The 15,467-nt window shown below is 35.3% G+C and overlaps 2 protein-coding genes and 1 long non-coding RNA gene across 8 annotated transcripts; all 3 read left to right on the top strand.

Moving 5' to 3' along the window:
* Nucleotides 1-1,224: 1,224 nt before the first annotated feature.
* LOC108343309 (uncharacterized) lies at nucleotides 1,225-6,378 on the top strand. Of its 6 annotated transcripts, none has more exons than XR_001833485.2 (6): nucleotides 1,225-1,841; nucleotides 2,030-2,543; nucleotides 2,738-2,819; nucleotides 2,997-3,076; nucleotides 4,622-4,789; nucleotides 5,657-6,378. It is a non-coding gene; the product is annotated as an uncharacterized LOC108343309 (long non-coding RNA). The 6 variants fall into 6 exon arrangements; XR_008249754.1 differs by lacking the exon at nucleotides 4,622-4,789 and having other exon boundaries at nucleotides 1,226-1,552; nucleotides 1,689-1,841; XR_001833484.2 differs by having other exon boundaries at nucleotides 1,226-1,552; nucleotides 1,646-1,841; nucleotides 4,622-6,378.
* Nucleotides 6,379-6,926: 548 nt separating this feature from the next.
* Nucleotides 6,927-9,577, top strand: LOC108342185 (uncharacterized). Its single transcript, XM_017579907.2, has 3 exons — nucleotides 6,927-7,098; nucleotides 7,451-7,777; nucleotides 9,244-9,577. Exons 1-3 carry the CDS (start codon nucleotides 7,032-7,034, stop codon nucleotides 9,387-9,389), a joined length of 540 nt encoding a protein of 179 aa, XP_017435396.1. The 5' UTR covers nucleotides 6,927-7,031; the 3' UTR covers nucleotides 9,390-9,577.
* Nucleotides 9,578-13,193: 3,616 nt separating this feature from the next.
* On the top strand, nucleotides 13,194-14,603 carry LOC108341320 (uncharacterized). The gene has a single exon (XM_017579022.2). It carries the CDS (start codon nucleotides 13,194-13,196, stop codon nucleotides 14,601-14,603), a length of 1,410 nt encoding a protein of 469 aa, XP_017434511.2.
* The last annotated feature ends 864 nt before the right edge of the window (nucleotides 14,604-15,467 follow it).

Here is a 15,467-nt window from a genome sequence, read left to right as displayed (position 1 = left end):
TCGGACACTATTCATGGCCGAACACAACTTAAGACCGAACGGTAGAAGGCATGACCAAGATCAAGTGGGGCATGAACGAGACCGAGTGGGTGGACGTTGAAGTTGAGAGCAAAGGAATAACTGAGACGGAACGGTCGTAATAATTGGAGACTGAATGATCGTAATAATTCAAGGCTGAACGAAGTGTAACAATTGAACGCCGAACGCAGTAAAAGACCGAACGGTGTTGAACACAGTTGAAGGCTGAACACTGATAAAAGGCTGAATGGAGCATAACAATAAATGACTGAACGGTTTGTAACACTTCAAGGCATGACCGAACGGTTTAAGACTTAACTGAGACCAAGTAGTTCAGATTGAGCGATAGCGAGGAATGATTGAGACTGAGCAGCTAGTGAACGTTGGAAAGATATAAGTAACCAAGCCGAACGACAAAAGGTGATAAGGGCTCAGGCCAAACATAGTTGAAGACCGAATGACAAGAGGCTGTGAGAAATCAAACTAAGCGGCAGAAGAAGAAGAACTCGAGCCGATCGGTTGAAGAGTTTAAAATCCAAACTGTTCCAAGTCTCGCATATAATCAATTATCACTTACAATAATCGATTATCACTGGTAGTTGTAATGCGTCTTTTCATTTTCGGACCAGTAGGCTTTATATACCTTTGCCAAACACTTTAAAAAATAACTCTGAGCTTTTTAAGAATACAATGTAACTGAGGAAGTTCTAAAAAGCTGGTTCATTGCATTGCCTGGTCTCCTGAATAGGAGAAGCTCGAGCTTTGTGTGTCAAAGGTCGGAGCGGTTCTCTTCGAGTTGGCAACACTGCTATCTTCTGATTCGTTGGTCGAAGGAAGATTCTGACTGCACTGTTTCCGTTTGTTGGTCGAAGGAAAGTGTGGTTGTTTGCTTCCGGTTCGTTGGTCGAAGGAAACACTCTTCTGGTTCGTTCGTCGAAGGAAGGTTTTATCATGTTTATTACATTCTTTATATTATAACTGTAAAACTGTTTTTAGTGAAAAAGGTTAATCACTATTCATAGTGATTAACGATTGAACGTAAAATCTTTTGATTCAAACCAGGATAAAAATCATTTGTATGATTTTTCTACTCCCTACTCACTTTATATTTCCGTACATTAACTGTTCGATAAATTTTCTTTAAAAAAACTAATTTTATAAAAAAATGGACTATATTAACTTGAGTTGTGATCGCTTTCCGCTGTTTCTTCATTTTTATTCCGCTACGTGACTCTACGATACCGGTTGTACCAACACGAGACTGATAATTGGGCGGCGGCAAAGAAACCTTCGGGAGGGTTTGAGAGGAGGAAGAGGGATAGAGGAAGGTTCTTCGATTCGTAGTCGCGCTGACGAATCAGAGAGCTGGGTTTCGAATAAGAGCTTTGTGCTGTCGGAGCGGTGATTCGCCTCCAACGGTGGAGGGTTTGAGAGAGAGAGATGAAGGTTATTGGGTTTGGCTCCAGCGGGCCTACCTGTTGGCATTAGCATCTTCATCGTCTTCGTAGAGTGCTTCTGAAGCTGAAAGATGGGGGTACTATTTCTTTTCTTCTTCTCATAGACTTGTTAGTTTCAGTGTTTACATTGTTTTTCTTTGCTTTGCTTCAAATTCAATCCCAAGTTTCAGCTTCTCTAACACGCTTCTCCAAATTCGGTTTTGGGCCATTGAGGCCACTGCCTTTGAGCCCTCAACCTCTGATGGGCTCGCAGTCCAATAAATTCTGGCCAATAATTGGAACATTCTGGACGAAAACGAAGGCGATTGGAAGAGTCATGCCACCGCCATAGCTCAATCTATTGATTTGATCAAACGTCGCTTGTAGGTAAATACCCTGTTTTCTCTTAAATTAAACGTGCTTTTGTTTAATCACTGCTTAGTAACTTAGTAAGTAGTTATGTATAAATTATTATTGATTGGTATTTGTTTTAGGGCATGAATGTGATTGTTCTGTTTTCCAATTTTTTTTTATCTTGGGTTGTTAGAACATGATCGTGTGTGTTGTGGTGGCAGTGGGGAAAATTGAAGGTGAGGTTGGATATGTTATCATTCCAGCTGGGTAAGGAGGACCTTTGGGATAATCCGGTGCGCGCAGGTAAAATAAGCCGAGAGCATGGTTCGCTCCTAGGGAAAATGAAAGAAGTGAATGCATTGGAACAAGAATTACTTGAGCATATTTACATGATAACGCTTGCCCACGAATAGAATGATGCGAATTTGGAATTGGTGGGGACTCACTTCATCTTATCCTAGGCATGTATTCGCCTTTTTTTTTGTAAAAGTCTTACATACAAAAGACTGTGATGCTCAATAATCCGACCTGTGTTCCTTTGATTTGGTGTGCAAAGTAGAGTGGTGATGAGGAGAATACAATGAATAAAAATTCATATATAATCTTGTTGGGGTTTCTGATGTTGTTGCAGCTCATTCCTTGCTTCAATTACTCATTGGCATATCCAGATTTCTTAGGACTTCTTCTGTGATACCTTCCAGAAATCATGCATGGCTTATTTTTGCTGGGGATCAGGTATATAAAGCTTTGCATATTTATAAGATTTTTCATGTAATCAAAATCAATTCATAAACTATAAATTTGACATAATGAGGAGCGAAACATAGTGTTGTAAGACTATGTTACTATAATAGTGATGGAAGAACAACAGAAAGAACATGAAAGTTATTATTTGTAGGCTGAAGAGTTGAATTATGATAAAATTGTAGGTATTTGCATATGCATTGATGAGTGCTGGATCTGCTGCATCTAGGGTTTAATAATCAGCACCTGGGTCAGGTTGCTTATCAGGTTTGTTCAATTCTAATTCACACAATAACTCCTCCATATTGAATTAGGAGAAAAGCATGGATTATTTGAATGTGAATTAAGTTCTAAGAAAAAATTGGTTAAATCAAAATGAAGAGTTATCTGTTAGTTTGTTTTGGATTTAAGCACCAGGCTGATATACTTGTTTTCTTTATGCAGCTTATCATTGTCTGCAAACTGAAAAATGGTATTGATATTGATATGGGTGCTTAAGGCTTTCAACTATAGCAGACCTTGAGGTTGTTATCTTAGTCTCTCTAAGCACATCAAAGATGTTTTTGTAAAGATTTAGGCACTCTAGTTTTTTGGTTTTTAAATTATTTCTCCATTTCTATCCATATAGAGAAAAATGTTGTTTCTATAGTGCTAAACAGTGCTGGTTGCCTCTGTTAAGTGCTTAATTCAAGCTAGCTTAGCACTTGACCCATGACATGTTGATGGCAACCCTTGATAGCTAATTGATATGTTTGTAGGATATAATTTTTTGTTATTATTATTATTGTTATTGTTGTTGTTGGTATTAATTTTATATCTCTCCATAAACTATGAACATTATAGGAAGAATAATAATAATAAAAAAAATAATAGAAAATTGTAAAGCCGCCAAATGTCATTTTTATAGTGACAATGCCTATATAAAATGATCTAGTTTGATATTAGGTAAGAAACAAATGTCATTGTGACAACGCCTATATAAATGATGTACTTTGATATTACTTAAGAAAAAAAAGCCGTAAATAAAAATGGATTTATTAGACCTAAGAAAAAAAAACTGTAAATCAAAGAAAGTAAGAAGTTGTGTGAGGCATTCAACGCAGCGTCACCATGCATAATTTAGGGAGATACTACCTCGGTTTAGTAGGAACCGAGGCGAAAAGTCCTTAGAGAAAAAAAAATATAAAAAAGAAAAACTATACTGTCTCGGTTGTCTATGAACCGAGGTAAAATCTTACCTTTTTTTGCCTCGGTTCAGAATCGAGGTAAAAAGCCTACTCCTTTTTGGCTCGCAGATATATGCCTCGGTTGCGAAACCGCTGCTTATAAGCGAAAATAACTGTTGTCGTTTCCCTTGACTACATTAGTATATAACCATGCTTTAGTATTCAAGCATAAAATTGTTGTTTGGGATTTTATCTTATGTTTCTAGAACTTGTGTGTGGTAAATAAGTGCATTGCTAAGTGTAGAGCTGTCAAAACGGGTAACCCGGCTCGACTCGGTCTGGCTCATCATGAGTTGGTCACTTAGTGAGCCAACCCAACCCGGCTCACTTATTAGCGAGCTGAAAAAATTCAAACCCGGTCCGACCTATCACGGGTTGGTGGGTTAAACGGGTTGACTCATTAGCTCATTTAATTATAAGTTTTTTTTAAAATAAAAAAATTACAATTTTTTTTAATTCAACTCTAAATAAACATCACACTAAATGATTTTAAACACTAAAGACAATTCAAAATAATAAAAAAAGTATCATACAATCCTAGCGTAATCCAAAAACATGTACAAAAGACGAACAAATAAGTTTTTAATATTAATAATTTTTGTATCACTTGTTCATTTATAATATTAGAGTCTTGAATAGATAAATCTATAATATTTTTCTTTCTTGAAACATCCTCTTCTTTATCACCATCTACAATATAAATAGAAGGACCTCTCCTTTGTAAAATCATCTTTGAAGTATAAATGAAATGTTGTTGAGTTTACTCCAGAACTTTATGTTCTTGGATCACTTGTTGTGTGACAATTCATCACACTCTCCTCTATCTTCCTTTCCTGTTGGAAGGCCTTCTGAGCTTGGAGACCTCAAACACTCACCATTCCTTCAGTGGACATTCACAAACACCTGGCATGCGTCATTCCATTCCATTGCCTTCTTCTGTGACGTGGAGCTGTTCTTGCATGGAGTTGGGACTTGCTTCCATAATTTGGTAGTCAGAGCTAGCACCTCCACGTGTGTCTACAAGAGCTAAGCCACTCTTCCATTTAGTTTCTTCATTTCCGTGTTGTGTTGTCCATTCTGCCACCGTTTGAAATTGTTTTCATTTCTGTTTGGTGTGATTTCGTGTTTCCTGTTGCTGTGATTGTGTTTCCAGTATTCCTACATGTTTGTTTGACATTTTAAACGGTGAAGTTCATTAGTTTTTCATTTAATTCAGCCTAAATCTAAAAATCCAGTTTGTCCAGTTATGTGCATCCTGATGCAGTGTAGCTTCTGTTTTCATTTGGTTCGATATGTCCCAGCTTCGTTTTTTCGTTTTAAAGTGAGTTCAGATGCATGTGTAGCTATATATAAACCATATGAGGCAATGATACAATGTTCTAGCCTTGGTGATACGAGCTAAAGTGTCTGAACTTGATTCTGTTTTCCAAAAATATGCACAAAATTGTATTTCTAGTTCCAGGTTCTTTAATCTGTTTCAGTCAAAATTTTCTGCTTCTGAAGCATGATACAATTTTGTTTGATGTTTTTGGACATGGCTAAAGGTATGGTAGACCATTAAAAGCAAGGAAATGCATTTAGCATAGCTTGGTTGCCTTAAAACCAGTAGAACTTGTTGTCCAATGTTTCTGTCAAGCTTTTTCACCATGCTTATTGTCCTTGAATGTGTATTCTATGTTTAAAATCCTCTAGCTACTTATTTTCAACTAGATCTAGTGTATTAGGCCTTATTAGAGTCATTGCAATTGCTGTCCAGTTTGGATTCATTGAATTCTGATTTTTGGTGTTGTTTTTGGTGCACATTGGCTGCATAATAGGCTATAGTAAGAGTGATTTGTTTAATCTTGCTGTTTCTGTGCATTTGCAACGTTGATGCAGGATGACTCAGAGAAGGATGCGGATGAAACAAAGTTCAAGCAGATCATCAGTTCACTACGTTTTCTGTGTAATAGTAGACCAAATTTAGCTTTTTGTGTTGGAGTGATCAGCAGGTTTATGAGCAAACCAAAAGAATCTCATATGCAGGCTGCAAAGAGGGTGCTACGGTATATCAAAGGCACAGTGGACTATGGAGTGTTATTTCCTATTGGAAGAAAGAAAACTGCAGAAGAGATAACAGGTTACACAAACTCAGATTATGGAGGTGATCCGATGGAGAGAAAAAGCACTTCAGGTTATATCTTCATGGTGAATGATGCTCCCATTTCTTGGTGCTCTAAAAAGCAACAGGTGGTGGCACTCTCAAGTTGTGAAGCTGAATATATTGCAGGAAGCTTTGCTGCTTGTCAAGCCGTGTGGATCAAAGAGCTAATGGAAGAGTTGAAGTTGCCTTCGGTAAAGCCAATTCAATTGAAGATTGATAACGTTTCAACAATCAACTTGGTTAAGAATCCCATTAGTCATGGGAGGAGTAAACATATAGAAATTAAATTTCATGAAAATCTTCTTTTGCTGGTCCAACAAATCTTTCATGAAAATGGTTTAAATTTTCTTTTGTTATTTGAAAAAAACAAAAACAGGCGTGTTTATTTGTTGAACATCGCTATCTATCTTAAATTCCAAATACTAATAATTAAGATCCTTGTGATCATTTTCACTTAGTTATGGGTTAAAATTCATTCCGTTGATTTTATATTCCCATATGTTTTCATTGGTATTCATTTTAACTTTCCGAGCAAACTGACTTTTTTTATTGTCCACACGTCTCCCTCCAACGACAAATTTGTTTGCTTTCTTCTCCGAAATGTTTTGGAAGCAAAGATGTGTTGATTGACCGAAGTGGGCAACTTTTTGGTAAATGAATGAATGGAAAATAAACAAATGGGGCTTGACTTCTATGCCTTAACTTTTTGAAAACTTCAAAGTTCTGGAAATTAAGACATCCAAACACGTCTTTCGTAGTCGTCAATAATCACGCACTCGTATCAGCCATCGAAAGGGGAAAGGAAACAACTCAACATTCAACAAAACAGAACCAATTTTCTAAAAGAAAGACATTTCTTTGATTATTTAATAATGATAAAAGGAAATAAAATTAGGAATGATGTAAGACTTAGTAAACGTGTGAACCTTCCAAACGTGTCCAGAAGTCCATCTGGGACGCGTAGTTATAACACTATATATACCCTCTTAGTTCCTTTCCAAAATCATTGTGCTCATTTCTTCATTTTTTTTTTCTCATTACAAACACAACCCATTTTTCTCACAAGAAAAGATACCTCTATTTGTCAAACTACACACATTACTTAGAACCATGGCTTTCTCCAACAAATTGCCTTTGTTCCTTTTACTTTCTTCCCTTTTCATGCGTGCATCTCTGGGTGAGTACATCAATACATCATCATAATTTTCATGTGTTGTTCAATTTTCTTAATGCTAAGTATTTTATTAAATGTGATTCATGTAATTGTGTTTCTGGAATTTAAATGTAAACATAAGTCTTATATTAAACATTACATAATTAAAAAAAACCTATAAATCCATTACTTTAAGGATTTGGGTTACAAATATACACCTTATTGATGCTGTATCTTTTACTAAAACCTCTATCATTAATTAATAATGTCAACTTTTCATTTATAGTCTATGTGAGAATTATTTTAAGATTTATATAGTTGTTTTTAATTCTAAAATGTGTTTTTTCTAACATGTATGGAATTTATGAATTGGCAGCTGAGATGGCATGTGAGGACCTTCCAAAGGAAGTGTGTGCATTCTCAGTAGCTTCATCAGGGAAGAGGTGTTTGTTGGAGACAGAGAAGGCGGCGGACGGTGGTGTCGAGTACCAGTGCCGGACGTCGGAAGTGGTGGTGGAAAGGATGGCGGACTACATAGAGACAGACCAATGTGTGGAGGCATGTGGGGTTGATAGGAACTCTGTTGGTATTTCATCTGATGCCTTCTTTGAGCCTCAATTCACCGCCAAACTTTGCTCTTCAGAATGTTACCAAAAGTGCTCCAACATTGTTGACCTTTTCTTCAATTTGGCAGCTGGAGAGGGTAAGAATTCTTCATTGCTCACCATTACATATTTCTGTCCAATTAAGCATACTATAATGTTTATTTCACATCACTTCCTATATTATAAAATATCAAATCACCATAATACAGAAAGAATATACTTCAAAAATAAGTAATTTTTATAATCATTCACTAAAATTGTGACTGATACTACTGACTAAGAAAGCAATTTTTGAACACTAATGCAGTCATTTATAGGAGTAGACTCGGTTTCTAGTAGTGTAAAGGAAGGTGGAGAAGACAGTTATGTAAAATAATCTTACAAGACATTAGAAGTAATTTTTAAATATATACGGAAAGGGTATTATGATACAAAAATAATAATTGTAATATTTAAAAATCAGTCTCTAAAATTGTGACATAATATTACTGAGTTAAAAAAGAAAACAGTTTTTTAAGCCCAGTGCATTAATTTTTAGTAGTTTGACTCGTTTTCAAAGAAGGTGTGATAGAAAAAGTCATGCAAAATTGTCGTACAAGACATAGATAGAAAGTAATTAAAAAATTTCAATTTACAAATCTTGTATGCATGATCATAATTAACATGGTTGGTAGTCATTCGTTTTTTAGCTTCGGTTGCAGAATTGACCCATTATAAAATTAGTGGTTGTGATCATCATTAGGTACGTACCATCTTAGAATAAAGAAAAAAAAATAGTGTTGATTAACTTTTCCTAGGTTGAACATTTCCTAACAAGAATAATGATGCCTTTTCTTAAAGACATTCTGCGTGTTATTGCATGCGTTGTGGTTGTGATTTCTTAACTAATACAAAAACGGCACCTCAACAATGAAAAAAAAATAATGCTCGTTACCTTTTCTTAAACATAGGGCAATTCTCATTCATATTATTCTGCTTTTTGTCTTGTGCTTTCACCATTCATTAAGAAAACCTTAGCATACCGAATACCCTAGACGCCTAGAAAATTTTAACTTCAAATCTAATCAAGGTATATTTTTTCTTACAAAACAAAGAAACAATTAAAATAAAAAAATTGTGTTTTCGTGTTGTGGCAAAAATTTTGGAATTTTCAATAAAGACAATAGATTATATACTTAAAAGGGTTAATTTAGTTTTTTTTTTCAAAACTATTTTAAAAAATTGTGATTCAGTTTTAAATTAAATTATAAAATATGAAAACTATGTAAAATATGTTTTCTAACAAATATATGGAGATTGTATTATAGTTTTATATGTAATTCTATTCGTCAGGTAGAAAACATTTTAAATATCATTTGTTAATGTTTTATATAATTTTTACAAAGTTTCTCAACTGAGAATTTAATAATTTAATTAAAAAATGATATACAATTTTCTTGTAATAATTTAAAAATAGAAAACATATTTAATCCATGTTGAGATCTTTCTAGGTGAAATAAAAAATGTTAAAATGTGTTTGTCTTTTGTTAGAGCGATTAACTAAGGTTGTTTTGATGTTATGCAGGGGTATTTTTGCCAGATCTGTGTGAGAAGCAAAAGACGAACCCGCGTCGTGCCATGGTTGAGCTTGTGAGCTCAGGAGCTGCACCTGGACCTGTTTCTGATGTGTCAGAGGACATTGTGTCGGCACCTGCCCCTTCTCCCCTGTAATTTAATTAGTCCGTTGAAATTCCACTTTCCTTTGCATAGATGGTGCGAATTGCAAGAGTCACTATTATTATTATTTTTTTTATTAATATTAATATTAATATTGTGTTACTATTTTAGAAGAGGAATATGGTTTCATTTGTATGGGTCGTGTTACGGTTATTGTAATATATATCAAAAAGTGATTTGGGCACGTGTTGATGGGTTTACGTGATGTCGTTGATTTCCAAGTTTCTCAAATTTTGAAATTGGATTTTGTTTATGCTCTTCGTAACTCCCCACTGATTCAACGAGTGATGTTAAATAATATTCTACACCATATTTCTTTCCATTATTTTAAAAGTATATCTATAATAAAATCAATCAAAGTATACTTATTTAAAATTTATTAGATCAATAGCGGTCAAATAAACCGTAATTAAATTATTATTTTTAATATTAATAGTATTTAAAATAATATAGGATTATAAGAATATATAAATATTTTGAATTAATATAAATAATTAATTATATGATTTAGAAAATAAAAAGTAATTTATATGTACGTTGTAATTAAGGATATCTCAGTTATATATGTACGTTGTAATTTATAGGGTCGTCATGTACATCACCCAAGTCAGTCTATACTCGACTAATGATATTGTTATATGCAAAGCCTTCCATACGGCCTTGAAAGAACCAATCCTATAGTGGTTCACTCATTTACTTCCTACTCCATCGATTGCTTTGATACGATGACATCTTCTTTCACAACACAATTAATACTACTAAACCATAGAACCTTCAGTATTGCTAAGATAGTAACCAACAAAATAGAAAGGGTAAATTTAACCCTAAGTCGTCTCCCAACGAACACAAATTTGATTTCTAACAAATTAGTTCTTATAAAAACTATACAAAAGGGGTTAGTCAAATAAAATAATAAAAGTAATAAAATAAAATAAAAGATTAAAGAACAAAATAACAAAACATAGAAAGAAATTTATAAAAATATTTAAAAAGATAAAAATAATGATAAATAAAATAGGTTGAGTTCACTGCTTTTTTAAAATAGGATTCATCATTAGTTATCTAAAGATTATTGTTCAATTAACTATTGTCTTAGATTTTCAAATTAATCAATGTAAATTCTCAATTAATTTGTTGGAATTCTCACTATTAAGCAAAGTACATTTTCAATTAAAAGCAAAAACTTTGTAGATTAGTCATATTAAATTTAATTAAAGTAGATTCTCAATTAAATATTACTACGACTAATCATGTTTATTCTTTTACCTCTTATATCAATTAAAAAGCTAATTAACAAAAGTACATTCTTGATTAATTTTTGTTAAAGTTTTTACCACTAATCAAAATACATTCTCAATTATTGGCAAAAATCCATTCAATCATATGAAAGTTTCTAACTTTAATCCAAGTAAATTCTCAGTTAAAATTGAAAACCCTTGGACTCATATGATTGATATGATAGGTAGATTTCACACCATGCTAAATGTAAGACCCTGAAAATTAGAAGAAATAGTAAGTTTGGGTCATTAGAAGACTAAGAAACTCTAGATGTAACAAGCTGTAACAAAAGTACGAAATATAGTACAAAATACAATGTTGTCGACTTTGACAAGGTTTAGTATTTCAATTATAACTTTTTTTATAAATTAGATATTGAGTTCATTCTTTTTCCATTAGAAAGTAGACTCGAATAGCTTCGATTCGAGTACTCATACGTGTAATTCCGACATCGGGAAGAGGTTCAACCAGACTGACAAAGTTGTCCCAGTGAGTGAACACGTTTTTGACGCGTTTTGAACGCGTTTTTGACTGGGTAAACGCGTTTTTACTATTTAAACGCGTTTTTACTATTTAAACACGTTTTTATGGTTATTTAAGAGTGTTTTGGGGCTGAGAGAAGTTCCTAAGTTGAACCGGAGGTCAGAGCACGAAGGTTTTGGAGCAGAGGGACTTTAAAGCTGTGATTTGAGTCGGGGGAACGTTCGCAAAGTGTTTTCGAAAGGCTAGCTAAGGAGAAAACCGTAAGGGGAGCTAACCTTGAGTCTTTTTATTTTTGTATGATCTAAATTTGGTATATGTTTAGGATCTTGATTCTCTTTATGATTTTAGAATGAAATTCTGCTTCTGTTGTATCTTTTGAATTGATGTACGGTTGGGAATTTGGATATGCTTCTGTTTTGATAATTTTGAAGAGATCTTGTTTGTATTACGTATTTTGAATCAGTGGAAGTTTTTTTTTTGGCATACGTGTAGATCGAAGATTTTGGATCTGTTTATGGATTTAAAAGGAGACTAGGTTTTTGATCGGAAATTTTGGATTGTACTAATTATCCGCTGCCTTTTAATTATATGTTTAGTTTAGATGTTTATAAGATTTGGATGAATATGGGTTGTTGATAAGAGATGAGTTTTTGGATGTTTAGAAAGTCTGTATGGTGAAAGGAATAGTCGCTATAGTCCGGGAAGTGAATTTTCGTGATTTTGGAATAGTAAATTCGATTGAGTGAATGAGTCAACTCGTTGGAGCGAGTTATGCGTAACAAATTTAGTGTTTTAATGTTTTTGACGTTTTGGGAGTTCTGGATGTCCGTTTTGGACGTTCTTTAGATCGATATGGGGGTTTTTGACCCTTCCGGAGCCATTGGTGAGGGTATTTAAACTGTTTGAACTACTTAAGAGTTCGAATTAATAGACCATAAAGAGTTATGTGTTAATAAGTTATGTTTCTGTGAGGTTGTGAAATGTCTGAGTATGTAAGAGTTATTTTCTTAAGATATGACTAAAGATGATAATATGGTAACACGTGTATTTATGAATGGAAAGTGTAGAATAGAGTTCCAAGGAGGAACTCCTTGTTGATTTTGTGTCAAGTACTGTACGTATGAATATAGGAACTCCGACTTAGGGGTTCATTCTTATACTCTCAATAGTCTCGATCTCACTTAGAGAGAAAGCTATGTGGTAGAGAGTGGGAAATCCTTATCGAAGATCTACAGTGGGGTGGACAGAGTAGGAAGGATGTAGCTTCAGTGGTTTTATTCATATCCGAAGATCCAGTTTGGGGGACAGAGTAGGATAGAATAATTGAGCTAGCTAATAAGTGCATCCATATTCGAAGATCCAGTTTGGGGGACAGAGTAGGATGGGATGTAGCTGAGTAAAGTACCACTGTAAATATAGAACTAGCTAAGAGTTCAATATTCATACGATTATCTGGATGAGTGAATTTACGATGAGTATGGTATGTTTATTGTATTATTGAGTAATTTAACTTGTAAGTTGGAAAATTAGTTATTTATGTAATTTACCATAACATTTTATGTTGCATTAGCTCACCCTTGCTTTGTCTGTTGTGTGGTTGCTATTTTGTGTTATGTATTTTGTCTGGCGATGATCATCCGGTGGATGGGAGCAGAAGTTGCTGTTATGCCGGTGGAGCAAGCTTTAGATGGAGGATCGACGGAAGCTTAGTTATAAGAAAGAGCCTTATAATTTTAGTCTATGTTTTAAGTGTGAACTGTATTTTCGTTTGAATATGAGTGAGGGTTTGTATAATAATGAGGAAAACTGTTATTCCTCCTCCTATCAACTGTTCTATTGTATCAATGATGTAAGAACTCTATTATAGTTTAATGCTATAATAATTGGGATGTTACATTAATGGTATCAGAGCAGTTCCTTTCCCCTAGGAATCCTGTAGGTTATGAAGATATCATGTTTTAGTTGTGTGATCTTAGTTGTGTCTTCCTATTATAGGAATTTATTTTTAGACTGATGGTTCTTTCTTTGGCCAGAACCATGGCATCCAGACCATCTTCTCCTCCTTCACCTGTACGGTCTGATGTTTCTAATCTGGTAAGAGTAATGGAATCATTTGTGGTGGCGATGCAGCAGCAGAATGCATCCTTGATGCAACATAACACCATGGCATTACAACAATTGGAAGCTGCTAGGGTGTCAGCCGAGGCACAACAGAGGCAATATGTGGAATTAATGAATGATGGTGCAAGAATTTCCACTGACCATTTTTATATTCCACCTACTCCAATACATGAATGGAGCCTGGAGAATTTTCTTCAACACCATCCAGCTAAATTCTGTGGCAATACTAGTGCAGATGAAGCAGACCAAGGGTTTAGAGACATGGAGAGGATTTTCAATGCCAAAAACTGTCCAGAAGAGAATAGATTGGCTTATACTGAATATTTATTATCAGCAGAGGCCAATCACTGGTGGACCAGTACAAGAACATTGTTGGAAAGAAGTGGTACCCCGATCACCTGGAACTTATTCAAGAAGAAGTTCTATGCTGAATATTTCCCTGACAGTGTAAGGTTTACCAAAGAAGTGGAGTTTCTTCAGCTAGTGCAAGGAGGAATGTCCGTGACGGAATATGCTGATAAGTTTAAGCATCTGATCCGCTTCCACACTCTGGTTATGGATGAAGAATGGCAATGTAGGAAGTTTGAAAATGGCCTTCGAGGAGATATCAAATTGCTAGTAAAAGGTTTATGTATTAAGGAGTTTCCTACATTAGTGGAGAGGGCCAAAGTGTTAGAAAAGACCAAGAATGAAGTGCAAAATCAGCAAAGACAGCCACAAAGGATTGGTGGACCATCTGGGTCCAAGTTCAATCATGGAGATAACAAGTTCAATCATGGAGACGAGAGGAAGCCCTATTCTAAACCTCCTTTTCAAGCAAACAAAAGAACTTCGTTTCATCCATCAGGTCAAGTAGGACAATCTAGCGTGGTGAAATGTTTTCGCTGTGGAGGACCACATTATAAGTCTGTTTGCCCTCAGTTAGTTGGTCCGATGAAGTGTTATACCTGCGGGAAGGAGGGAAACTTTGCCAGGAATTGTCCCACATCTAAAGAATCAAGGCTTCAACTACCAACTAATCAGCCTCAACAGATGGCAGATACCAAACCTCAGGCTGTGGGCAGAGTGTATGCAATGACTGGGGCGGAGGCAACTGGGCCAGGTAATCTTATCATCGGAAATTGTTTATTATTTGGGAAAGCTTGTTGTGTTTTGTTTGATTCTGGAGCAACGCACTCCTTTGTTTCTGATGATTGTGTGAGAAAGTTGGGACTGATTGTGAGTGAGCTACAGTATGACCTAATAGTATCTACTCCAGCTTCTGGCTTAGTTAAGACATCTCTAGCATGTACTATGTCCTGTAGTAGTAGAAGGACGTCATTTTAGAGTTAATCTTATCTGCTTACCTCTACAAGGTTTAGAGGTAATTTTAGGAATGGATTGGCTAACTTCTAATCACATTCTCTTAGACTGCGGTGCAAAAAGATTGTTATTTCCTCAAGAGGAAGAGTCGAAGATATTATCTTCGGGGAAATTGTGGCGCGAAGTACAAAAAGGGTCGTGTTGCTTCATAGTGTTGACACACATGGAGGTTAACAAGAATGGAGGGAGCATAGATCACTTAGTGGTGAGTGATTTCATGGATGTGTTTCCTGAAGATGTACCGGGACTGCCTCCTCAAAGAGAGACTGAGTTCTCAATTGATCTGATACCAGGCACCAGACCAGTATCAATTGCTCCGTATCGGATGGCTCCAGCGGAATTAACAGAATTGAAAAAGCAGATAGAAGACTTGCTGGAGAAGTAATTTATCAGACCAAGTGTTTCACCTTGGGGTGCGCCAGTGTTGTTGGTCAAGAAGAAAGATGGGAGCTCCAGATTGTGTGTGGATTACAGACAATTGAATAAGTTGACTATCAAGAACAAGTACCCGTTGCCAAGAATCGACGACTTAATGGATCAGTTACATGGAGCGAAAGTGTTTTCGAAAATTGATCTACGATCAGGTTATCATCAGATTTTAGTAAAGGCAGAAGATGTACAAAAGACTGCTTTCAGGTCTAGATATGGACATTATGAATACGTGGTTATGCCTTTTGGTGTAACCAATGCTCCTGCTGTATTCATGGACTATATGAATAGAATATTCAGACCTTTCTTAGATAAGTTTGTCGTGGTCTTCATAGACGACATTCTTATATACTCCAAGACTCGGGAAGAACATGTGGATCAGCTTCGAACAGTTCTTAA

Source organism: Vigna angularis, chromosome 6, assembly GCF_016808095.1.
Source record: "Vigna angularis cultivar LongXiaoDou No.4 chromosome 6, ASM1680809v1, whole genome shotgun sequence".
Lineage (NCBI taxonomy): Eukaryota > Viridiplantae > Streptophyta > Magnoliopsida > Fabales > Fabaceae > Vigna > Vigna angularis.
This window is presented reverse-complemented; position numbering and strand designations above follow the sequence as displayed.